Source organism: Oncorhynchus tshawytscha, linkage group LG19 (genome assembly GCF_018296145.1).
Source record: "Oncorhynchus tshawytscha isolate Ot180627B linkage group LG19, Otsh_v2.0, whole genome shotgun sequence".
Classification (NCBI taxonomy): Eukaryota; Metazoa; Chordata; class Actinopteri; order Salmoniformes; family Salmonidae; genus Oncorhynchus; species Oncorhynchus tshawytscha.
In genome coordinates, this window is record NC_056447.1 from 51,669,359 (window position 1) to 51,694,348 (window position 24,990).

Genomic DNA, 24,990 nt, shown 5'->3' on the forward strand with positions numbered 1-24,990 from the left:
AGGTAATGTAGATGAGATGTGGGAAGACAGGACAGGTAATGTAGGAAGACAGGACAGGTAATGTAGGTGAGATGTGGGAAGACAGGACAGGTAATGTAGGAAGACAGGACAGGTAATGTAAGAAGACAGGACAGGTAATGTAGGAAGACAGGACAGGTAATGTGGATGAGATGTGGGAAGACAGGACAGGTAATGTAAGAAGACAGGACAGGTATTGTAGATGAGGTGTGGGAAGACAGGACAGGTATTGTAGGTGAGATGTGGGAAGACAGGACAGGTAATGTGGATGAGATGTAGGAAGACAGGACAGGTAATGTAGATGAGATGTGGGAAGACAGGACAGGTAATGTAGGAAGACAGAACAGGTAATGTAGATGAGATGTGGGAAGACAGGACAGGTAATGTAGGAAGACAGGACAGGTAATGTAAGAAGACAGGACAGGTAATGTAGGTGAGATGTGGGAAGACAGGACAGGTAATGTAGGAAGACAGGACAGGTAATGTAAGAAGACAGGACAGGTAATGTAGGAAGACAGGACAGGTAATGTGGATGAGATGTGGGAAGACAGGACAGGTAATGTAAGAAGACAGGACAGGTAATGTAAGAAGACAGGACAGGTAATGTGGATGAGATGTGGGAAGACAGGACAGGTAATGTAAGAAGACAGGACAGGTAATGTAAGAAGACAGGACAGGTAATGTAAGAAGACAGGACAGGGAATGTAGGAAAGAACACTAGTCACTTTTTTGTTTATTTGAAATACCAACTTTTCAAATACTCAATGTAGTCAAATATAGGCAATTGTTTATTTAAAAAAAAACCTAAAGACAATTGTTTATTTTGATATTCAAACACAAGTCTCAGAAAACAATGAATTCTTGAAAGTATTTGAATATATGACAGTTATTTGAAAACAACAAAAACATTATTTTTTTGATGATGACAGATATTTTATGAAGAACCAGAAACTACAACAGTTAGTTGAATTATCATTAGCAGATGAACTGGAGAAAAATACATTTAAAGATTCTAAAACATTAACATGTATTGATCTAAATAATGGAAGTAATGTAAACCAAACATGTATTTAGCTAGATGTAGGTATTTAGCTAGATGTAGGTATTTAGCTAGATGTAGGTATTTAGCTAGATGTAGGTATTTAGCTAGATGTAGGTATTTAGCTAGATGTAGGTATTTAGCTAGATGTAGGTATTTAGCTAGATGTAGGTATTTAGCTAGATGTAGGTATTTAGCTAGATGTAGGTATTTAGCTAGATCTAGGTATTTAGCTAGATCTAGGTATTTAGCTAGATGTAGGTATTTCGCTAGATGTAGGTATTTTTTTATAAGGGATATGGACTCAACTTCTCAACATTAGAGTAGAAACACTTTTTCATTTTCAAAATAACTCTTAATACATTTTCATAATGAGTGACATAAGGTAATGCAGTAACACTTGACATCAAGTTCTTATAAACATGTCGTAACTTTGTGATCATTACAACAATAGCAACATGGTTGATACATAGGATAGGACTTTAAAGATAATGGAGTTATGACACAAATGGAATAAGGAACAGTCACGATTGCTTTTGTGTACAGTAGTTACAAAACCACTCAGCTCATTGCTATGCAATTTAAAGTGTGATTACCAAAGTATTACGCATCATGCTAATAAAATAATTACAGTGTTGTTACACAGGCTCAATAACAGTTTAATATTACTGAGAAAGCTAACAACAACTGTTACATTATGGCTATTAAGTGTAAGGGGACTAAATATCCCAAAACTGCCTTCTTGAAATCAATGACAGCCAAATAGTTGGAAAATCATGTTCATTTTTATTCTAAGTAAACTATCCCTTTAAAGATAGTACAGTGTGTGTTTTGAAACAAGAACATTGACATGGACAAAGAGGTTTAAATGTGTTTTTTTTTTTTTTTTTTTGCTAAGCATCCAACTTTCTGTTTGCAGTTTTTACAAATGGCTTTTTAATTTCTCTGCAGTATTTTCAGGTGTCATAATATGAACTGCAACTTTCAACCGTGTCAGTGGCATGTTGAAAGAGCCATGCAGTAATTAATTGTCATAACCTATTCATATTTATCTGTACAAAATATTGTTGGTTGGTTGGTTTGACTTTGCTATGTACACATGTGGTATGTTCAGGACAATGGATATTTACAGAATGTTCCGATATAAATGTATTGTGTAGATCAAATATGACTGTCAGATAGATTGGAATAGAATAGGAGATTGAGTTTGCTCTATTCATTCTATTTCTATCTGCAACATGCAGTTCCTGATACAGCCCGACCTTTAGTTGAAGGCAGCCAATCCAATCATTTCTGTTCCAGATACAGCCCTCCCTTTAGTTGAAGGCAGCCAATACAATCATTTCTGTTCCAGATACAGCCCTCCCTTTAGTTGAAGGCAGCCAATCCAATCATTTCTGTTCCAGATACAGCCCTCCATTTAGTTGAATGCAGCCAATCCAATCATTTCTGTTCCAGATACAGCCCTCCCTTTAGTTGAAGGCAGCCAATCCAATCATTTCTGTTCCAGATACAGCCCTCCATTTAGTTGAAGGCAACCAATCCAATAGTTTATGTTCCAGATACAGCCCTCCCTTTAGTTGAAGGCAGCCAATCCAATAGTTTATGTTCCAGATACAACCCTCCCTTTAGTTGAAGGCAGCCAATCCAATAGTTTATGTTCCAGATACAGCCCTCCATTTAGTTGAAGGCAACCAATCCAATAGTTTATGTTCCTGATACAGCCCTCCCTTTAGTTGAAGGCAGCCAATCCAATCATTTCTGTTCCAGATACAGCCCTCCCTTTAGTTGAAGGCAGCCAATCCAATCATTTCTGTTCCAGATACAGCCCTCCCTTTAGTTGAAGGCAGCCAATCCAATAGTTTCTGTTCCTGATACAGCCCTACCTTTAGTTGAAGGCAGCCAATCCAATCATTTCTGTTCCAGATACAGCCCTCCCTTTAGTTGAAGGCAGCCAATCCAATCATTTCTGTTCCAGATACAGCCCTCCCTTTAGTTGAAGGCAGCCAATCCAATAGTTTCTGTTCCTGATACAGCCCTACCTTTAGTTGAAGGCAGCCAATCCAATCATTTCTGTTCCAGATACAGCCCTCCCTTTAGTTGAAGGCAACCAATCCAATAGTTTCTGTTCCAGATACAGCCCTCCCTTTAGTTGAAGGCAACCAATCCAATAGTTTATGTTCCAGATACAGCCCTCCATTTAGTTGAAGGCAACCAATCCAATAGTTTATGTTCCTGATACAGCCCTCCCTTTAGTTGAAGGCAGCCAATCCAATAGTTTCTGTTCCAGATACAGCCCTCCCTTTAGTTGAAGGCAACCAATCCAATAGTTTATGTTCCTGATACAGCCCTCCATTTAGTTGAAGGCAACCAATCCAATAGTTTATGTTCCAGATACAAACCCCTTTAGTTGAAGGCAGCCAATCCAATAATTTATGTTCCAGATACAGCCCTCCCTTTAGTTGAAGGCAACCAATCCAATAGTTTATGTTCCAGATACAACCCTCCCTTTAGTTGAAGGCAGCCAATCCAATAGTTTCTGTTCCAGATACAGCCCTCCCTTTAGTTGAAGGCAGCCAATCCAATAGTTTATGTTCCAGATACAGCCCTACCTTTAGTTGAAGGCAGCCAATCCAATAATTTATGTTCCAGATACAACCCTCCCTTTAGTTGAAGGCAGCCAATCCAATCATTTCTGTTCCAGATACAGCCCTCCCTTTAGTTGAAGGCAACCAATCCAATAGTTTCTGTTCCAGATACAGCCCTCCCTTTAGTTGAAGGCAGCCAATCCAATAATTTTTTGAAAAGTTGTCACTTCCAGAGATCTGTATTCAAATATATTTGTTGAAGTAGTAATTTTGGGGGGGATTTGTATTCAAATAGTCACCTCCAAAGTAACAATTTATCCCCCTCCCATAAAAATAGTTAACTTTCCACGAAGCATGTTAAGAACGGCGGTTATCCCAGGTCTACAATCAGGTAGGGTAATAATACAGTGAGGTATTGGTGTGCTTTCTGGCCAACTCCTATGATCGTTGTGGCAAACAGATCTGGGGCAGGCTAGAATCAAGTTAAGGTATGGACTTAAAATGTAACTTTTCTGTGTGAGGTCATTACATTTTCTCTGGTCATTGTACACCTGAAGTGATCCGTCTATGTACGGAACTAGTGTATGGAACTAAAGTATGGTACTAATGTATGGAACTAATGTATGGAACTAATGTATGGAACTAATGAATGGAACTAATGAATGGAACTAAAGTATGGAACTAAAGTATGGAACTAAAGTATGGAACTAAAGTATGGAACTAAGTCACTGATGTGATCTTCCTGTCTGGGTTGGCGCCCCCCCTTGGGTTGTGCCGTGGCGGAGATCTTTGTGGGCTATACTCGGCCTTGTCTCAGGATGGTAAGTTGGTGGTTGAAGATATCCCTCTAGTGGTGTGGGGGCTGTGCTTTGGCAAAGTGGGTGGGGTTATATCCTTCCTGTTTGGCCCTGTCAGGGGGTGTCATCGGATGGGGCCACAGTGTCTCCTGACCCCTCCTGTCTCAGCCTCCAGTATTTATGCCGCAGTAGTTTACGTGTCGGGGGGATAGGGTCAGTTTGTTATATCTGGAGTACTTCTCCTGTCCTATCCGGTGTCCTGTGTGAATTTAAGTATGCTCTCTAATTCTCTCTTTCTTTCTCTCTCTCGGAGGACCTGAGCCCTAGGACCATGCCTCAGGACTACCTGGCATGATGACTCCTTGCTGTCCCCAGTCCACCTGGCCGTGCTGCTGCTCCAGTTTCAACTGTTCTGCCTGTGATTATTATTATTTGACCATGCTGGTCATTTATGAACATTTGAACATATTGGCCATGTTCTGTTATAATCTCCACCCGGCACAGCCAGAAGAGGACTGGCCACCCTACATAGCCTGGTTCCTCTCTAGGTTTCTTCCTAGGTTTTGGCCTTTCTAGGGAGTTATTCCTAGCCACCGTGCTTCTACACCTGCATTGCTTGCTGTTTGGGTTTTTTGGCTGGGTTTCTGTACAGCACTTTGAGATATCAGCTGATGTACGAAGGGCTATATAAATACATTTGATTTGATTTTGATTTGATTTGATGCATGGAACTAAAGTATGGAACTAAAGTATGGAACTAATGTATGGAACTAATGTATGGAACTAGTGTATGGAACTAATGTATGGAAGTATGGAACTAATGTATGGAACTAATCTATGGAACTAATCTATGGAACTAATGTATGGAACTAATCTATGGAACTAATCTATGGAACTAATGTATGGAACTAATGTATGGAACTAATCTATGGAACTAGTGTATGGAACTAATGTATGGAAGTATGGAACTAATCTATGGAACTAATCTATGGAACTAAAGTATGGAACTAATATATGGAACTAATGTATGGAACTAAAGTATGGAACTAATGTATGGAACTAATGTATGGAACTAATGTATGGAACTAATGTATGGAACTAATCTATGGAACTAATGTATGGAACTAACGTATGGAACTAATCTATGGAACTAATCTATGGAACTAATGTATGGAACTAACGTATGGAACTAATCTATGGAAGCGGAACTGGAACTGTCCTCACAAATTCTTACATTCAATAAATAGAAAATACTAGATAATACTGACACAGTCATGTTGTTCAGATTTTAAACCAAAGCAAGAAATGAAAACAGGACCAACCCGTAGATCCAATTTAAAATACAGACATAAAACAACAATTTCTACATAAACCATTAACAAACTAAAAACAACATTCCTTTCTACAAAACAAAACTGGTTCCATTTAAGTACAGTGGCTTGCGAAAATATTCACCGCCTGATGGCATTTTTCCTATTTTGTTGCCTTTCAACCTGGAATTAAAATTGATTTGATGGGGTTTGTATCATTTGATTTACACAACATGCCTACCACTTTGAAGATGCAAAATATTTATTATTGTGAAAGAAACAAAAAATAAGACAAAAAAAATGAAAACTTGAGTGTGCATTACTATTCACCCCCCAAAGTCAATACTTTGTGGAGCCATCTTTTGCAGCAATTACAGCTGCAAGTCTCTTGGGGTATGTCTCTATAAGGTTGGCACATCTAGCCACTGGGATTTTTGCCCATTCTTCAAGGCAAAACTGCTCCAGCTCCTTCAAGTTGGATGGGTTCCGCTGGTGTACAGCAATCTTTAAGTCATATCACAGATTCTCAATTGGATTGAGGTCTGGGCTTTGACTAGGCCATTCCAATACATTTAAAATGTTTCCCCTTAAACCACTCGAGTGTAGGGTCATTGGAAGGTGAACCTCCGTCCCAGTCTCAAAGCTCTGGAAGACTGAAACAGGTTTCCCTCAAGAATTTCCCTGTATTTAGCGCCATCCATCTCTCCTTCAATTTTGACCAGTTTCCTAGTCCCTGCTGATGAAAAACATCCCCACAGCATGATGCCTCCACCACCATGCTTCACTGTGGGGATGATGTTCTCGGGGTGATGTGAGGTGTTGGGTTTGCGCCAGACATAGCGTTTTCCTTGATGGCCAAAAAGCTTAATTTTAGTCTCCATATGTTTTTTGGAGTTTCCCACATGCCTTTTGGCAAACACCAAACATGTTTTCTTATTTTTTTTCTTTCAGCAATGGCTTTTTTCTTGCCACTCTCCCGTAAAGCCCAGCTCTGTGGAGTGTACGGCATAAAGTGGTCCTATGGACAGATACTCCAAATCTCCGCTGTGGCGCTTTGCAGCTCCTTCGGGGTTATCTTTGGTCTCTTTGTTGCCTCTCTGATTAATGCCCTCCTTGCCTGGTCAGTGAGTTTTGGTGGGTGGCCCACTCTTGGCAGGTTCATTCCATTTTCTAATAATGGATTTGATAGTGCTCCGTGGGATGTTCAAAGATTGATCTTTTTTTTATAACCCAACCCTGATCTGTACTTCGTCCCTGACCTGTTTGGAGAGTTCCTTGGTCTTCATGGTGCTGCTTGCTTGGTGATGCCGCTTGCTTAGTGGTGTTGCAGACTCTGGGGCCTTTCAGAACAGGTGTATATATACTGAGATCATATGACAGATCACGTGACACTTAAATAAAGTTCACCTGTGTGCAATCTAACAAATTATCTGACTTCTGAGGGTAATTGGTTGTACCAGATGTTATTTAGGGGCTTCATAGCAAAGGGGGTGAATAATTATGTACGCATCACTGTTCCATTTTTTATTTATTTTTTAAGTAACTTATTTTTTAAATTTCACTTCACCAATTTGGACTATTTTGTGTATGTCCATTACATGAACTCCAAATAAAAATCTATTAAATTTAAATTACAGGTTGCAATGCAACAAAATAGGAAAAACGCCAAGAGGGGATGAATAAGGCACTGTAAAAACACAAATGTTGACATTCAAGAAATGTATTTTTGTTCCATACAGTCATGAGTCTACACACCGCAAGCAGCCTAAAAATACAAAACAAAATGGATGAAATCAATCTACAAAACCTACTTCAAATTTACAAGTCAAATAAATATTACAAATTCATTTTCCAAATGACTAAGAAATATAAAATGAGGATGTATTGATTGTGTAAGCCTTCACCACTACCTCGGCAGCGATTATAGCTGTGATTTAAAAAAAAAATAAAGATTCTACCAACCTTGCAAAACTCTTAGGGCAACATTTATCTAATGTTGTTTTAAAAATGGCTCAAGCTCAGTAAATATTTACACTGAACATGTTTCATGAGCTGAAATAAAAGATCCCAGAAATGTTCCATATGCACAAAAAGTGTATTTCTCTCAAATGTTGAGCAAAAATTTGTTTACATCCCTGTTAGTGAGCATTTCTCCTTTGCCATGATAATTCATCCACCTCACAGGTGTGGCCTACCAAGAAGCTGATTAAACTGCAGGATACACAGATGCTGGGGACAATAAAAGGCCACTCAAAAATGTGCAGTTTTGTCACACAACAAGATGCCACAGATGTCTCAAGTTGAGGGAGCGTGCAATTGGCATGCTTTCTGAAGGAATGTCCACCAGAATTTGTTGCCAGAGAGGTGAATGTGAATTTTTCTACCATAAGCCACCTCCAAAGTTGTTTTAGAGAAGTTGGCAGTACGTTCACCAGGCCTTACAACCACAGACCACGTGTATGGCGTCGTGTGGGCGAGCGGTTTTCTGATGTCAACATTGTGAACAAAGTGCCCATTGGTGCCGGTGGGGTTATGGTATGGGCAGACATAAACTATGGACAAACAACACAATTGCAGTGACAACATCCTGAGGCCCATTGTCGTGCCATTCGTCCGCCGCCATCACCTCATGTTTCAGCATGATAATGCACGGTCCCATGTTGCAAGGATCTGTACACAATTCCTGGAAGCTGAAAATGGCCCAGTTCTTCTATGGACTGCCTACTCAGACATGTAACCCACTGAGCATGTTTGGGATGCTCTGGTTCCCGCCAATATCCAGGAACTTCGCACAGCCATCGAAGAGGAGTGGGAATGATTAACTATATGCGAAGGAGATGTGTCTAGCTGCATGAGGCAAATGGTGGTCACACCAGATACTGTTTTTCTGATGCACGCCCCTACCTTTTTTAAAGGTATCTGTGACCAACAGATTCAGTTCTGTATTCCCAGTCATGTGAAATCCATAGATTAGGATCTAATTCATTACAATTTCCTCATATGAACTTTAACTCAGTAAAATCTTTTAAATAACTTTTGTTCACTTTTTGAAAATATGGAGTTGTATAGATCTGAAGGAAAAATATCTAATGTAATCCCTTTTTAGATAAAAAATGTAATGTAGCAAAATGTGAATACTCTGCAAGGGGTGTGTATACTTTCACTAGGTACTGTATAAACAAAAAAACATCAATTTATTTTCACATCATCTACAGGAGTACAGTACAAATATACTTGATGCTCGTCTCTCCTCACTAAATCACTTGTATTCAGGGTGGAAAAATACCGGAAAAGGAGATGTCAGGGCATGTATTGGGTCAGGTGGAGCAGGTACACAATGGTATGGAGTACCAGCGCAGGGTACTGACACCTTTCACCAAAATATTTGCTGAATATTCACCCCAAAAATAATTAACACTGGTACTGTCAAAAATGATTACCGTTGTAGTGAACAGCGACAGGGAAAACATGGGCTTCTTAGACTGTTGGCTAACTTGCTAAACACAGTCTACTCCGACAGGGTTAACCCACTTGGGGGAGATCACAACTAGCTTTATGTAGGCAAAAGTTGCTCCCCCGACACCTGTTTCATTCTGTCTTGGAGTCGAGCTATGTTGAGATATTGAGGACCATCAAAGCCGTGTCTCCCTGTCAGGGTTACAGTCCAGCGCTCTTACAAACTGGTCCGAGTGGATAGAGTTGTTGCTTTCCTCTTTCCTGAGAGACTCGAACTCCATCTCTACATTCCCATTGGTCAATGCTATTTTCTCTTCCTGCTTGACGTGCCTCCTGAGTAGAGCGAAGCCCAGTATACACAGGAAGAAAGAGACAGACCTTAGGCCCATAGTCAGACCCAGGTATACAACCCTAGAACAGAACAGAGGAGAGATTAAGGTTAGGGATAGGGTCAGAGTTAGGGATAGGTTCAGAGTTAGGGATAGGGAAAGCCAGTATACACAGGAAGCAAGAGATAGTAGCCTAGCGGTTAAGAGTTTTGGGCCTGTAACCGAAAGGTCCCTGATTCGAATCCCTGCACAGTCAATGTGGAAAGATCTGCTGTTCTGCCCTTGAGCAAGGCAGTTAACCAACAAGAACTTCTCCTCAGGCGCTGATGACGTAGTTTAGGCAGCCCCCTGCATCTCTCGGAATCAGAGGGGTGGGTTAAACGCGGAAAAAACATGTCGGTTGAATGCATTCAGTTGTACAGCTGATTACAGTCGGTATCCCCTTTCCAGTCCTTAGGACCCGAGTCAGACCCAGGTATACTATCATAGAACAGATCCAAGGAGAGAGTGAATCGGGGCGGCAGGTAGCGTTGGACTAGTTACCTAAAGGTTGGAAGATCAAAACCCCTGAGCTGACAAGGTAAAAAATCTGTCGTTCTGCCCCTGAACAAGGAAGTTAACCACTGTTCCTAGGCCGTCATTGAAAATAAGAATTTGTTCTTAACTGACTTGTCTGGTTAACAAATAAAAATCTTCAGAATAAACTAAAATAGGTTACACTTAACATGAAGGCAACATTTAATGGGGTTGTAAGCGTTTGAAGTAGACTATTCTAAAGTAACACTTTACAATTTGTGTAACATTAATGTTAACTGTTGCCCTAAAATAGAGCAGAGAGCATGAATACTAAAAACATGGCACGGTAAAACAAGAATATAAGTATTTATAGCCTACATCATCATTCCGTTTAATTAAATTGTTTCATTTATCTTCATTTGGTTCCTCTGTTAGTGCTGTCACGGCTGTGTGGTTGTTGCTGACGATAATTAGTAAAAGTTGATCATATATATATATATATATATATGTGGGGTGGCAGGGTAGCCTAGTGGTTAGACTGTTGGACTAGTAACCAAAAGGTTGCAAGTTCTAATCCCGAGCTGACAACATACAAATCTGTCGTTCTGCCCCTGAACATGCAGTTAACCCACTGTTCCTAGGCCATCATTGAAAATAAGAATTTGTTCTTAACTGACTTGCCTAGTTAAATAAAGGTAAAATAAAAAAATTAAATACATATATATATATATATATATATATATATATATACACATACACAGTATATACACACACAAAGGTAACAGTTTGAACCGACACATGGCGTAATACTTAGCCTTGTATTAGTACAGTTCTGTGGTTAGTGCAGGCAATAGAACAGGCTATAGCCAACCATTGTACACTAATCTCTCTATTATAATTCTATGTACACTAATCTTCCGACATTTACCATGAGCTGAAGAAATGAATGTGGCAATTTTCTGAATTAATCAAACCATAGTTTAATTTATTTCATGCTCTCCAAACCTGTTTATGATTCATAAGTACTTTCCTAACCCTAAAATCTGAGCATTTTTCAAAAAATTGGTTCTGAAACGGAGAAGAATATGCATATATTTAGATGCCTTTCTTTCATTGATCGAACAAAATTGAACAACAAAGGTGTATTTAAAGGGATGGCCTTAAGATAAATGGACTGAAAATCCTATTGAATTAAAGCCGCAAGAGATAATCTGTTGGCCATCAAGTGGGAGGGTTTTATGATTTGATCGCTGGAGAAAAATGTAAAACCAGTCATATGGTATCAAACTGAAGCATATCAACATCCCACTGGGCACACACTGGTTGAATCAACAATGTTTCAACCTCATTTCAATTCAATTACGTTGAACCAACGTGGAATATATATTGAATTGACGTATATCATTTTTTTTCACAGTCAAATTTATGAAATACTGGCTTTATAACTTGCTAGAATGACATTCGGAGAGCCAAGCTATAGACTTCTTTAGCCATGCGTAAAAGACAGTACAGTACCAAACCTACTGAGTTGATTTATGATTTTAATTATATGTATAGACTTTTAACTGAGGAAGAAGTCTGGGTGTAAGCATTTCTGTGGAACTCAGCAGAACGGTATCCTAGTGGCGTCCCTTAGACAGACTAAAAGGGAGATTGGGAGTCGTCATGTTATCAAACTTCGGTTATTGCCGTAAATGATTATGCATAGGTTAATAACGCATTACTAACACTTGTCATCTTCTTTTGTTTTCTTGTTCTTTTCAAGTCCCTCACTCTCTTAGGAGCCTGAGGGAGGAAGTCAAACGCTCCAACTCCAACGATCAGTAGTTCAATGGGACGGGTAATGGCAGGTGGGGGGGGTAGAGTGTTCTTAGTGTGATTATAAATTCAGACCAGGGCCTTATGCCATGGAAGCAGATTACATAATCAGAGCCCATAAGTCTTGCAGGTGTGAACATACAAATTAATTGTGAGAATATTAAATCATGTTTTCTTTTCTGTTCATTTGCAAGTCATTTCAAAGTTTGTATAATGTTGAACAGTATGGATTTGGATTCTAGCTTGAAATAGGCCTAGTGGTTAGAGCGTTGGGCCAGTAACCAAAAGGTTGCTAGATCAAATCCACAAACTGACAAGGTAAAAATCTGTCCTTCTGCCCTTGAACAAGGCAGTTAACCCACTGTCACGCCCTGGTCGAAGTATTTTGTGTTTATCTTCATGTATTGGGTCAGGCCAGGGTGTGGCTGACTTTTTGCCTAGGTAAATAAAGGTTGAATTATAAAACATTAAATGAGAGATGTGGAACTCAACTCAAGATAAGGTGAAGAGAGAAGACACTGCTGGGAGGGGGGGGGCACAGGGGCCCACACCCTCTGATTATAGTCCTATTTCCACACCCATGAGGGTCCTAGACTTACTCAGTAAGAGGAACCTGCTAGGAGAAGTCTCCGTCTAGTTGGGAGGTATAAAGATGTGTTTATGGGGTCTTTGTAGCTGTATGTTTTTTAATTTTTAATTTATTTAACTAGGCAAGTCAGTTAAGAACAAATTCTTATTTTCAATGACAGCCTGGGAACAGTGGGTTAACTGCCTTGTTCAGGGGCAGAACAACAGATGTGTACCTTGTCAGCTCGGGGGTTTGAACTCGCAACCTTCCGGTTACTAGTCCAACGCTCTAACCACTAGGCTCCGCTGCCGCCACAATGTCCCAGTGGGTGAATACACTTGGTTAGAGATGTTCCTTTCCTGTTTCAGTTTTTACTCCGTTAGTTTAGAACCTAGCAACACTGTCGGTAGCCACCGTCAGTTATACCCTCAAACATTTACAACTGTCACTGACTTTAGTGTTAGTTTCCTTACATTTATAACTGTCTCTTTAGTGTTAGTTTCCTTACATTTATAACTGTCTCTTTAGTGTTAGTTTCCTCACATTTATAACTGTCTCTTTAGTGTTAGTTTCCTTACATTTATAACTGTCTCTTTAGTGTTAGTTTCCTTACATTTATAACTGTCTCTTTAGTGTTAGTTTCCTTACATTTATAACTGTCTCTTTAGTGTTAGTTTCCTTACATTTATATCTGTCTCTTTAGTGTTAGTTTCCTTACATTTATATCCTTACATTTCTGGAAAGATCATACGGAGCAGTTTAAACCCGGAGCCTGTCACAATGACTGTTCTATGATTAATGAGGATCATCAGGGTAGATTTGTAGGACTACTGATCAACCCTTATTGTACACGTTTGTCAACACCTCATTTTTCATAGATTAAACAATTCAACACGGTAACTTTCAGGAAGAATCAAATCACTATATTTTTTTATTCACCAATATATTTTGCGCGCAAAGGCTCTCCAAACCTCGTTTTTTTTATTCATAAATACTTTGCTAACCCTAAATAATACACAAGATCAGAGTATTTTTAAAATCTACCAAGTGGTGCTGACAAGGACATTAATATTCTTGTATTTACATGGCTTTCTTTCATTGATCCCTAATATTCTGAACCCTTTTCTCCATATATTCTAGTGAGTCTGTCGAGGAATTTCTCATTAAAAAAAAGGTACACCGAATTTAAAGGGATGGATTTAGATAAAAACGTACTAAAAAAAAAAACATATTGAATGAAAACTTGACGAGAAAAATCGGTTGGCCAGCAAGTGGGAGGGCTTTTGAATTACATTTATTCAGCGTGTGTAAGGGAACCACGTCTGCAAAGCCAGTACGCACCGCATAAGGTAAGTCTAAATACCAACTACAGAGAAGTGAATAGCGGAAGGCATAGTTTCCTAAGTCTGAATTGACCACCTAGGTGTTTTACCTGTAGGCTGTTGTGTTGTAGATTCTACACGCTCCTCTTCTTCCACATGTTGTGTTTCCCCACTTTAAACAGGTAGTGTCTATGACGGCTCCGAAGTAGATAGGTGCAGGGATGCCAGCTAAAATCAATCAATCAATCAATCAATCAATCATTGACTAACTCAATCAATCAGTCAACCGAGGACATAAGTAATACTCACCCAGGGTCCGGGTGGCCAACGTGTGGACTCCAAGAGCAAGGGATTTAAACTCAGGCTTAATGCACCTATAAAAAGATTATTAGGGAGTTAAGGGGAGTCCTTTAAGGCCAACTAAACTTAATCCTAACTGTTGTGATTCACTTGAACTTGAGTGACATCAAAGCATGATTTTTACAAAACGGTTTCCCCAAGTTGAACATGTTAGGATACAACCCATTTTGTATTGTAGCATTTCTCCAGGTCATCCACTAGATGGCCTCACTGACCTGATGAGAAGCATGAAGCCTGGCGTTCCCCCCAGAGAGATGATGAAGGAAGTGATGACAGACAAGAAGAGGAAGTAGGGGAACATTGTGTCACAGCTGTCTCTGATTGGACAGTGACCCAGGGAGGCAGTCAGGTTACTGGGCTGAGAACCTGCCCCTGTCACCGCCACACACCTGCACTGGTTAAACACCTGGAGGAGAGGACATGGGGAGGGATCACTGAGTAAAACATTACAATAATATGGGAGTCTGGACTAGCGGTCTGGGGAGTCTGGACTAGAGACGTCTGGACTAGCGGTCTGGGGAGTCTGGACTAGAGAGGTCTGGACTAGCGGTCTGGGGAGTCTGGACTAGCGGTCTGGAGAGTCTGGACTAGCGGTCTGGGGAGTCTGGACTAGCGGTCTGGGGAGTCTGAACTAGCGGTCTGGGGAGTCTGGACTAGTGGTCTGGGGAGTCTGGACTAGCGGTCTAGGGAGTCTGAACTAGCGGTCTGGGGAGTCTGGGCTAGCGGTCTGGGGAGTCTGGACTAGGGGTCTGGAGAGTCTGGACTAGCGGTCTAGGGGTCTGGAGAGTCTGGACTAGCGGTCTAGGGGTCTGGAGAGTCTGGACTAGCAGTCTGGAGAGTCTGGACTAGCGGTCTGGAGAGTCTGGACTAGCGGTCCAGGGAGTCTGGACTAGCAGTCTAGGGGTCTGGAGAGTCTGGACTAGCGGTCTAGAGTCTGGACAAGTGGTCTGGAGAGTCTGGACTAGCGGTCTAGAGTCTGGACTAGTGGTCTAGGGGTCTGGGGAGTCTGGACTAGCGGTCTGGGGAGTCTGGACTAGCGGTCTGGGGAGTCTGGACTAGCGGTCTGGAGAGTCTGGACTAGCGGTCTGGGGAGTCTGGACTAGCGGTCTAGAGAGTCTGGACTAGTGGTCTGGGGAGTCTGGACTAGCGGTCTAGGGGTCTGGAGAGGCTGGACTAGCGGTCTAGGGAGTCTGGACTAGTGGTCTGGGGAGTCTGGACTAGTGGTCTGGGGAGTCTGGACTAGCGGTCTGGGGAGTCTGGACTAGCGGTCTGGGGAGTCTGGACTAGCGGTCTGGGGAGTCTGGACTAGAGAGGTCTGGACTAGTGGTCTGGGGAGTCTGGACTAACGGTCTGGAGAGTCTGGACTAGCGGTCTGGGGGAGTCTGGACTAGCGGTCTGGGGGAGTCTGGACTAGCGGTCTGGGGGAGTCTGGACTAGCGGTCTAGGGAGTCTGGACTAGCGGTCTGGAGAGTCTGGACTAGCGGTCCAGGGAGTCTGGACTAGCGGTCTAGGGGTCTGGAGAGTCTGGACTAGCGGTCTAGAGTCTGGACAAGTGGTCTGGAGAGTCTGGACTAGCGGTCTAGAGTCTGGACTAGTGGTCTAGGGGTCTGGGGAGTCTGGTCTAGCGGTCTGGGGAGTCTGGACTAGCGGTCTGGGAGTCTGGACTAGCGGTCTGGAGAGTCTGGACTAGCGGTCTGGGGAGTCTGGACTGGAGCGGTCTAGAGAGTCTGGACTAGTGGTCTGGGGAGTCTGGACTAGCGGTCTGGGGGAGTCTGGAGTGTCTGGGGAGTCTGGACTGGACTAGCGGTCTAGGGGTCTGGAGAGGCTGGACTAGCGGTCTAGGGAGTCTGGACTAGTGGTCTGGGGAGTCTGGACTAGTGGTCTGGGGAGTCTGGACTAGCGGTCTGGGGAGTCTGGACTAGAGAGTGGTCTGGGAGTCTGGACTAGTGGTCTGGGGAGTCTGGACTAGCGGTCTGGGGAGTCTGGACTAGCGGTCTGGGGGAGTCTGGAGTCTGGACTGGAGCGGTCTGGGGAGTCTGGACTAGCGGTCTGGGGGACTAGCGGTCTAGTCTGGACTAGCGGTCTAGGGGAGTCTGGACTAGCGGTCTGGACTAGGGTCTGGGGGAGTCTGGACTAGCGGTCTGGGGGAGTCTGGACTAGCGGTCTGGGGGGGAGTCTGGAGTCTGGACTAGCGGTCTGGGGGAGTCTGGACTAGCGGTCTAGGGGGAGTCTGGACTAGCGGTCTGGAGGGTCTAGGGAGTCTGGATGGGTCTAGGGAGTCTGGACTAGCGGTCTGGGGAGTATGGACTAGCGGTCTGGGGAGTCTGGACTAGCGGTCTGGGGAGTCTGGACTAGTCTGGGGAGTCTGGACTAGCGGTCTGGGGAGTCTGGAGTCTGGACTAGCGGTCTGGGGAGTCTGGACTAGCGGTCTGGACTAGCGGTCTAGCAGTCTGGGGAGTCTGGACTAGCGGTCTAGAGAGTCTGGACTAGTGGTCTAGGGAGTCTGAACTAGTGGTCTAGGGAGTCTGGACTAGCGGTCTGGGGAGTATGGACTAGCGGTCTGGGGAGTCTGGTCTAGAGGTCTGGAGAGTTTGGACTAGTGGTCTAGGGGCCTGGAGAGTTTGGACTAGCGGTCTAGGGAGTCTGGGGAGTCTGGACTAGCGGTCTGGGGGAGTCTGGACTAGCGGTCTAGGGGAGTCTGGACTAGCGGTCTAGGGAGTCTGGATTAGCGGTCTAGGGAGTCTGGATTAGCGGTCTAGGGAGTCTGGATTAGCGGTCTAGGGAGTCTGGACTAGCGGTCTGGGAGTCTGGACTAGTGGTCTGGAGAGTCTGGACTAGTGGTCTAGAGGTCTGGAGAGTTTGGACTAGTGGTCTAGGGGCCTGGAGAGTTTGGACTAGCGGTCTAGGGAGTCTGGGGAGTCTGGACTAGCGGTCTGGACTGAGCGGTCTGGGAGTCTGAACTAGCGGTCTAGGGAGTCTGGACTAGTGGTCTGGGGAGTCTGGACTAGCGGTCTGGGGAGTCTGGACTAGCGGTCTGGGGAGTCTGGACTAGCGGTCTAGGGAGTCTGGACAATTTTTTTATTTTACCTTTATTTAACTAGGCAAGTCAGTTAAGAACAAATTCTTATTTTCAATGACGGCCTAGGAACAGTGGGTTAACTGCCTGTTCAGGGGCAGAACGACAGATTTGTACCTTGTCAGCTCGGGGGTTTGAACTTGCAACCTTCCGGTTACTAGTCCAACCATCCCTCTAACCACTAGGCTACCCTGCCACCCCGACTAGTGGTGAGTACTACCTACTCTAGTCTACATAAGGCCCCTAGAGGCAGGAGTTCGATATATTTGTCTCCACCTGATGACTTCACATACACTGGGGATACACTGTATACATTAAGAACAACTTCCTAATATTGAGTTGCACCCCTCTCTTTTGCCCTCAGAACAGACTCAATTCATTGGGGCATTGAATCTACAAGGTGTCGAAAGTGTTGCTGGCTTAAGTGATGCTGGCTCACGTTGACTCCAATGCTTCCCACAGTTGTGTCAAGTTGGCTGGACATCCTTTGGGTGGTGGACCATTCTTGATACACACATGGAAAACCCCAGTAGCGTTGCAGTTCTTGACACAAACCGGTGGTCTTCAGACGATTGAATGGCACACATACACAATCCATAGGTCTCAATCGTCTGAAGGCTTAATAGTCCATCTTCAACCCGTCTCCTCCTCTTCATCTACACTGATTAAAGTGGATTTAACAAGTGACATCAGTAAGAGATAATAGCTTCCCACTGGATCCACCTGGTCAGTCTACGTCATGGAAAGAGCTGTTCTTAATGTTTTGTATAGTCCGTGTATAGGCCCAAGGGGAACGCTAGGATATCATCTCACCGTGTTTTTGCCTGCTCCGGTAGAGGATGTACAGCCAGCCAAACAGGGAGATACGTAAGTGATCCCGTTCTCTCCACAGACAGGGTCCCAGTCACTCCCGGAGCACAGGCAACCGGAGTTACACTCGGAGAACAGAGATGGCTGCTGGTACGACAAACCCTCCACCCTGTAAAAACACAGAGACGGATGCAGAAACGACTGAAAAGGTACAGTGTGTATTAGATTCTAGAAAGATCTGTCACAACATCAATGATCAGTGTTCACTCATTTAGACAGACTGTTTTCTAGGTCAGTTCATAGTGACTCTGTTTTGACTGACATGTTTTTTCTCTATTCTCAGTGACTAAGAGTAGCTACTCGTTCCCAATAGAGTTTAGTTGAATACATAAAAGTTGATGGGGGAGGTTGTTATCCAGCATGGAGACTTACCCTGTGTATGACATGGTTATCCCAGCCACCTTGGCATTGTCACAGCCCATGGCGAAGAAGAAGAGGGACAGGAAATACCCCAGCAGGGAGGTCCCGAAGGCGAACTTAGCAGCTCCCATGACGCCCAGCTTGAACTTCTTCATGACCACACCCCCTGAGAACATCCCCAGAGCCACTGCAGGGATGTTGACCATGCCTGTAGAGCAGAAATAGACGTCAGCCATGCATGCACAGCACATAGAGGGAAGTTGAAAGAACCGTTCTAATCGTAGTACAGCTCCCCTGAAGCACTTTTGACGGTTAAGTGTCTTTCAAGGGCACAACGTCAGGAGAAGGCATCTACGATACTGATACCATCAACCCTCCGGTTGCCAGCTCATTCCCAAACAGATTTCAGGGATCTCTACAGACGTCATACGAACAACAAGTTTATACCACAGGAAAGGGAAGTGTGTGATTAGGGGTATAGCCAGGCCTGGCCCTTGGCATAAGCGCCATAGGAGACCATTTAGGGCTACAGGGCCCCCGACCCCAAAAATAAATAAATACATTTTTAGGAACTCAGCCAGGGTGTCAACTTACTGTTAAGAGTTAAAGACAATTCTTATTATTTTTTTCACCTTTATTTAACCAGATAGGCCAGTTGAGAACAAGTTCTCATTTACAACTGCGAGCTGGCCAAGATAAAGCAAAGCAGTGCGACAAACAACAACAGAGTTACACATGGAATAAACAAAAGTACAGTCAATAGCAATAGAAAAATCTATATACAGTGTGGAAATGGAGTAAGGAGGTAAGGCAATAAATAGGCCATAGTAGCGAAGTAATTACAATTTAGCAAATGAACACTGGAGTGGTATATGTGCATGCTTGATCCGGGGAAGGTGGTCGAAGGCTCCGTGTGGATGGTGTGACGCAATTACGAAGGCACGCGAAGACCAAATTGAGCTCCGTACTGCATCACCGTGCGCCTCCCAAATTTTGTAACAATGCTAAGGGCTCCGTTTAGCTCTACATTGACATGATTGGTTGACGGTAGAGGGGGGCGGGAGGTCCCGAAAAAAAAAAACACAAACTCACTTCCTTGACAACTTCCTTGACAACAGCTCTGTGCTGCTCCGCGAAGGCGAAAGAAGCCCTGACTTCTGCAGAGGCAGTATCACCTTAAATGCTGCATGGCCAATGCAGATGTCAGACTGACCGTACAGCGCCTTTTAGAATACTAAAATACACAAGGTGCATCAGCAGTTATTATCTCATGTCAGTCCCTGACAGTCACTCAATTAGCCCATGCCAGCTAACATTTTTTAGATTGGTAAGTTAGTCAAGCCAGGTATCTAAACTTGTAGTAAACATGCCCAGGGTCCCCTGACCTCCAGGTGGTCTCCATTGATTTTGTTAGTCACTCACACTTACTGTAGATATTATGTTAACATGGCATGCATAAATCATGGCAAAATGTGTAGAATTGCGAGAATTTTTGCTTCTCATCTCTCATCCTCCACCCTCTCCATCTCTCTCTCACCTCTCTCCCCTCCCCTCCCCTCCCCTCTCTGTCTCTCTCTCTCTATCTCGCTCTCCCTCCTCCATTCTCTCCCTCCTTCTTTCCCTCCCTCCACCTCCTCTCATCTGTCTCTCTCCCTCCTCCTTTCTCTCCCTCCTTCTTTCCCTCCCTCCACCTCGTCTCATCTGTCTCTCTCCCTCCTCTCTCTCCCCATCCCCCCTTCACCCTCTCCCCTTCCGTCTCCCTCTTCCCCCTCCATTCTCTCTCTTTCTCTCTCTCCTTTCCCTGCCTTCCCCTCCTCTCACCTCGCTCTCTCCTTCCTCTCTCCCACAGACAGGCCGAGAGACAGATAGGCAGGAAGTCAGACACATACAGTTTTAAAGTTTAAAGTCAATCTAACTTAAAAAAAAAATTTTTTTTACAATATCCTTTTCAGAATGAATTCAATAATTCATAATAATGCTCTTAGTTTCTAGAACTGCAAGATCATTGTGTCCAATGGAAGTCAAAAATTATTCTGGGTCTATTGACTTTAAATTTCATATGCCGGGTTCCCTCCTGGGGACACACTTTAATAAAGCCCTCAGGTTTTTACGTTGAGAAATTACATTCTACAGAGGATGGAAGACATTGTTTTTGTGTAACTGCAGGGAGAGAATGAAGGATCATGTTGAGGGTAAATTAAGACACTTCCTGTTGTCACAGGAAGCTGAACCTCAACACAGGGCATCCCTATAAGGTTGTGTGCAAGGACGGTTAACTAGTTCAAACGCAGTCCACGGGAGTGTCATGGTTATGTGAGGACTGTAGACAATGCTTTTCCATGGAAGAAATGCCTTGTTCTCTGAGAGACCGAGTTTTCACTGTGAAGAGTTCATTTCCCATGGTCAGATGTAGGCTTGTGTTCATCGGGAGCGTCTGTTGAACGGTCCCATGTGGGAACTTTGTTTCTAGCCTCAACCGTTCTGCCGATGTCACTCAAAAGCACGTTAACTCTAGGTCAGGTGAGGCCTACCCTTTTTAAAAATGTTTTTATGTCACCTTTGTTTAATTAGGCAAGTCAGTTAAGAACAAATTCTTATTTACAATGACGGCCTACCCCGGCCTAACACAGACGACAATGGGCCAATTGTGCGCCGACCTATAAGACCCACAATCACGGTCGGATGTGATACAGCCTGGATACAGAACCAGGGACTGTAGTGACGCCTCTTGCACTGAGATGCAGTGCCTTAGACCGCGGTGCCACTTGGGAGCCATGTAGAGGGGGAGGGGCAAATTAATGATTTATTCAATTGGATTAAGGCTATGGTTATGTCTAGTGTTGAGGCCCTAACTTCATGTCCACTCAAAGTTCAACCCTCCTCAACCCTAACCCTAACCTCATTCCTAACCCTCGCTTTATCTCAACATCTTGGCTCAACCTAATCGGTTGTCTCTTATCTTTTCCCATTGACTGCTACTGTATGTATTGACCTAAGCATCAATCTTGTGACACTCATCTTTTCCCATGAGTTGCAATGTATTGACATACTGTAAACGTAAACACTGTGACATCTTTTACCTTTGACTGCAATGTATTGACATACTGTAACTGTAAACACTGTGACATCTTCTCCCATTGACTGCAATGTATTGACATACTGTAAACGTCAACACTGTGACATCTTCTCCCATTGACTGCAATGTATTGAGAAAAAATATCAGCTACTGTGACATTTGACCTTTTTTGCAAAAACGTGTCAGGATGACGTTTTCAGGCTCACAATGGGCTGGGCAAAATGTGTGGAATTACAGGAAATTAGCTGTAAAAACGTCAACAACAAAAAATGCCCCTAAAACGGACCCATGGCAAAATGTGTGGAATTGCACGAAATTAACTCTAAATCAAAATCGAAAATCTCTCCACCGTCAAGAGGGGGGCCACTAAAATGTTTTGCCAGCATGGTGGTGAGGGGTCCCCCAACTAAATTTTGCTTAGGTTCCCCAAAGGTTTAGAGCCAGGCTTGTCTATAGCCATTTTACAGGGAAAGATCTAAAACAATCCACTCTTCCTAGCTGGGATGGTGATTATGCCTGCAATACAATACTAACCTGACATACAATACTAACCTGACAACTCACAATAAATGATTCTGTTACTCTGTTGTTCGCTACATACTTTAGTCTGAAGTCGTTTGTGGTGAAGAGGGGCAAGAGAGGTGTTGTACAAAACAAATTCATCATCGATTGGATCATCTCTAACCCATCCGAGTATCAAAGCCAATGACGAACTTTCAAACCGACGGTTTGCCCACGTGTGTTCTGAATCTGGACCAATCAGACAGCCCCAAAAATGTGTTCGCATTCGTTGAAGGGTCGTTGAGGTACTCAGATCCAGACTCATTGCAGAGAACAAAACTAATGTCCGTGGGTGCAGTGTAACATTTGGCAGGAGTAAGAAGTCTGGGTAGCCAGGCACGTACAAGACAAAAGGGATCTTTCTCAATGATCATCTTTGTCTCATCACCTCCTCCTCATAAGGATCTTCTCCTCCAATAATGTTGAGAAGCGGGCAAGGAGATAGGATGTGGCGAGTCACAGAAAGACGAATTGAGAAAGGACCCAGGTTCTTACAGAGGGGGAGGAAACTGTATTGGGAATCACTCACTGGGTTTTACAGTGAGGCAGAGATGCGACTGTATCAAGCGCAATCCTTCTTCCCAGTAGAGATCAAAGGAAGGAATAGCCTTATTCATATCAAAGTCGTTCATCCATATTTCATGTGTAGTGGTCACGAGAGATGAAACTGTCTTTGATGGTTGAAAGGACAGGGGGAATGCTGAATGTATTTCAGGCTGAGCCCCCAACCTCCTCTCCACTCCCTACTAAACCACTCTTCTCTAATTGAGTACAGAAAAAAGCATATTATTATTATTATTATTATGTGGTCATCAACAGCACTTTAAATATAATTTAACTTGAATATAATTTAATATCAAGACCGGCTATTTATTATTTACATTATTCAATATTATTTTCTATTAATTTCAAGTCTATCTCGCTTTTATCGAGTCCCGTCTCATCATGTCAGTGTTTATTACAGAGAAGTCAGAGTCCGTCTTCTCATGTCAGTGTTTATTACAGAGAAGTCAGAGTCCGTCTTCTCATGTTAGTGTTTATTACAGAGAAGTCAGAGTCCGTCTTCTCATGTTAGTGTTTATTACAGAGAAGTCAGAGTCCGTCTTCTCATGTCAGTGTTTATTACAGAGAAGTCAGAGTCCGTCTTCTCATGTCAGTGTTTATTACAGAGAAGTCAGAGTCCGTCTTCTCATGTCAGTGTTTATTACAGAGAAGTCAGAGTCCGTCTTCTCATGTCAGTGTTTATTACAGAGAAGTCAGAGTCCGTCTTCTCATGTCAGTGTTTATTACAGAGAAGTCAGAGTCCGTCTTCTCATGTCAGTGTTTATTACAGAGAAGTCAGAGTCCGTCTTCTCATGTTAGTGTTTATTACAGAGAAGTCAGAGTCCGTCTTCTCATGTCAGTGTTTATTACAGAGAAGTCAGAGTCCGTCTTCTCATGTCAGTGTTTATTACAGAGAAGTCAGAGTCCGTCTTGTCAGTGTTTAGAGAAGTCAGAGTCCGTCTTCTCATGTTAGTGTTTATTACAGAGAAGTCAGAGTCCGTCTTCTCAAGTTAGTGTTTATTACAGAGAAGTCAGAGTCCGTCTTCTCATGTTAGTGTTTATTACAGAGAAGTCAGAGTCCGTCTTCTCATAGTTAGTGTTTATTACAGAGAAGTCAGAGTCCGTCTTCTCATGTCAGTGTTTATTACAGAGAAGTCAGAGTCCGTCTTCTCATGTTAGTGTTTATTACAGAGAAGTCAGAGTCCGTCTTCTCAAAGTTAGTGTTTATTACAGAGAAGTCAGAGTCCGTCTTCTCATGTCAGTGTTTATTACAGAGAAGTCAGAGTCCGTCTTCTCATGTTAGTGTTTATTACAGAGAAGTCAGAGTCCGTCTTCTCAAAGTTAGTGTTTATTACAGAGAAGTCAGAGTCCGTCTTCTCATGTCAGTGTTTATTACAGAGAAGTCAGAGTCCGTCTTCTCATGTCAGTGTTTATTACAGAGAAGTCAGAGCTATCTTTCGAGCAGCTGTCTGTTGTTTTTGTACGAAAGAACCATACTGCCATGGAAATATGGCTGAAAGACAGAACATTAAACTCTCCAGACAAAACCAGCTAACTGAAAAAAAAAATATTACACCATTACACAATATTAGCAATGTTATTTTTGATGATTTTAAAGACCCATTAAACACATGATCATAAAACGATGCAACACTCACCCATTAGGAAGTTGGCTTTTGATGCTGACTTTCCGTAATGTTGCTCAATGTATTTGGGCTTGTAGGTTACCATGCCGATGAGAGAGTTGAATTGAATAATAGTCACGCAGAGGTAGGTTATATAGACTGGACTTCCCAGTAGGCTCTTCAATGTTGGAACAAATTCTGTGAAAATACAACAACAAACAACAGCGATTATTGTTCCTTGTTTCGTCCGGGTTTGGCCGTCATTTTAAATAAAAATTTGTTCTTAACTGACTTGCCTTGTTAAATAAAGGTAAAAAAATAGATAATGTACCATTCACCTCCGTATAAAACTGCATTGACATACAGATGGAAAGAGAATGAATAATGCTATTGGAGACGACCATATCTACTTCTTCAAAGGGCTCAGATAGTCCAGAGTGTACTCTCTGAGCCCTCTGAAGTAGAGCCCTCTTAGAAAAATGTGTTTTATCTAGAACCTAGGTTTCTTTGGCTGTGCCCATAGGAGAGCCCTTTGAAGAACCCTTTTTGGATTCCAGGTAGAACCCTTTCCACTTTTGGGTTCTACACGGAACCCAAAAGGGTTCTACCTAGAACATAAGGGTTCTCCTATGGGCACAGCCAAAGTAACCTTCCGGAACACGTTTTTATGTTTAAGAGTGTAGTAGATCCTCCCCAACTGTATCCCTAACCTAATTTTACCCTGCCTGAAGTATACACTCATCTGATCATTAGGCCTG

At 42.9% G+C, this 24,990-nt stretch overlaps 1 protein-coding gene across 1 annotated transcript in view; it reads right to left on the reverse strand.

The window, feature by feature from the left end:
* Positions 1 to 8,920: 8,920 nt before the first annotated feature.
* Positions 8,921 to 24,990, reverse strand: part of LOC112219049 (solute carrier organic anion transporter family member 1C1-like) — a 32,537-nt gene continuing 16,467 nt past the window's right edge. The window contains exons 8-14 of the mRNA XM_042301850.1: positions 24,266 to 24,430; positions 18,440 to 18,635; positions 18,011 to 18,176; positions 14,337 to 14,527; positions 14,071 to 14,135; positions 13,872 to 13,989; positions 8,921 to 9,619 (exon numbers count right to left, since the gene is read on the reverse strand). Coding sequence (XP_042157784.1) covers positions 9,385 to 9,619; positions 13,872 to 13,989; positions 14,071 to 14,135; positions 14,337 to 14,527; positions 18,011 to 18,176; positions 18,440 to 18,635; positions 24,266 to 24,430 — 1,136 coding nt within the window. The 3' untranslated portion in view covers positions 8,921 to 9,384. The remainder of the gene's footprint in view (positions 9,620 to 13,871; positions 13,990 to 14,070; positions 14,136 to 14,336; positions 14,528 to 18,010; positions 18,177 to 18,439; positions 18,636 to 24,265; positions 24,431 to 24,990) is intronic.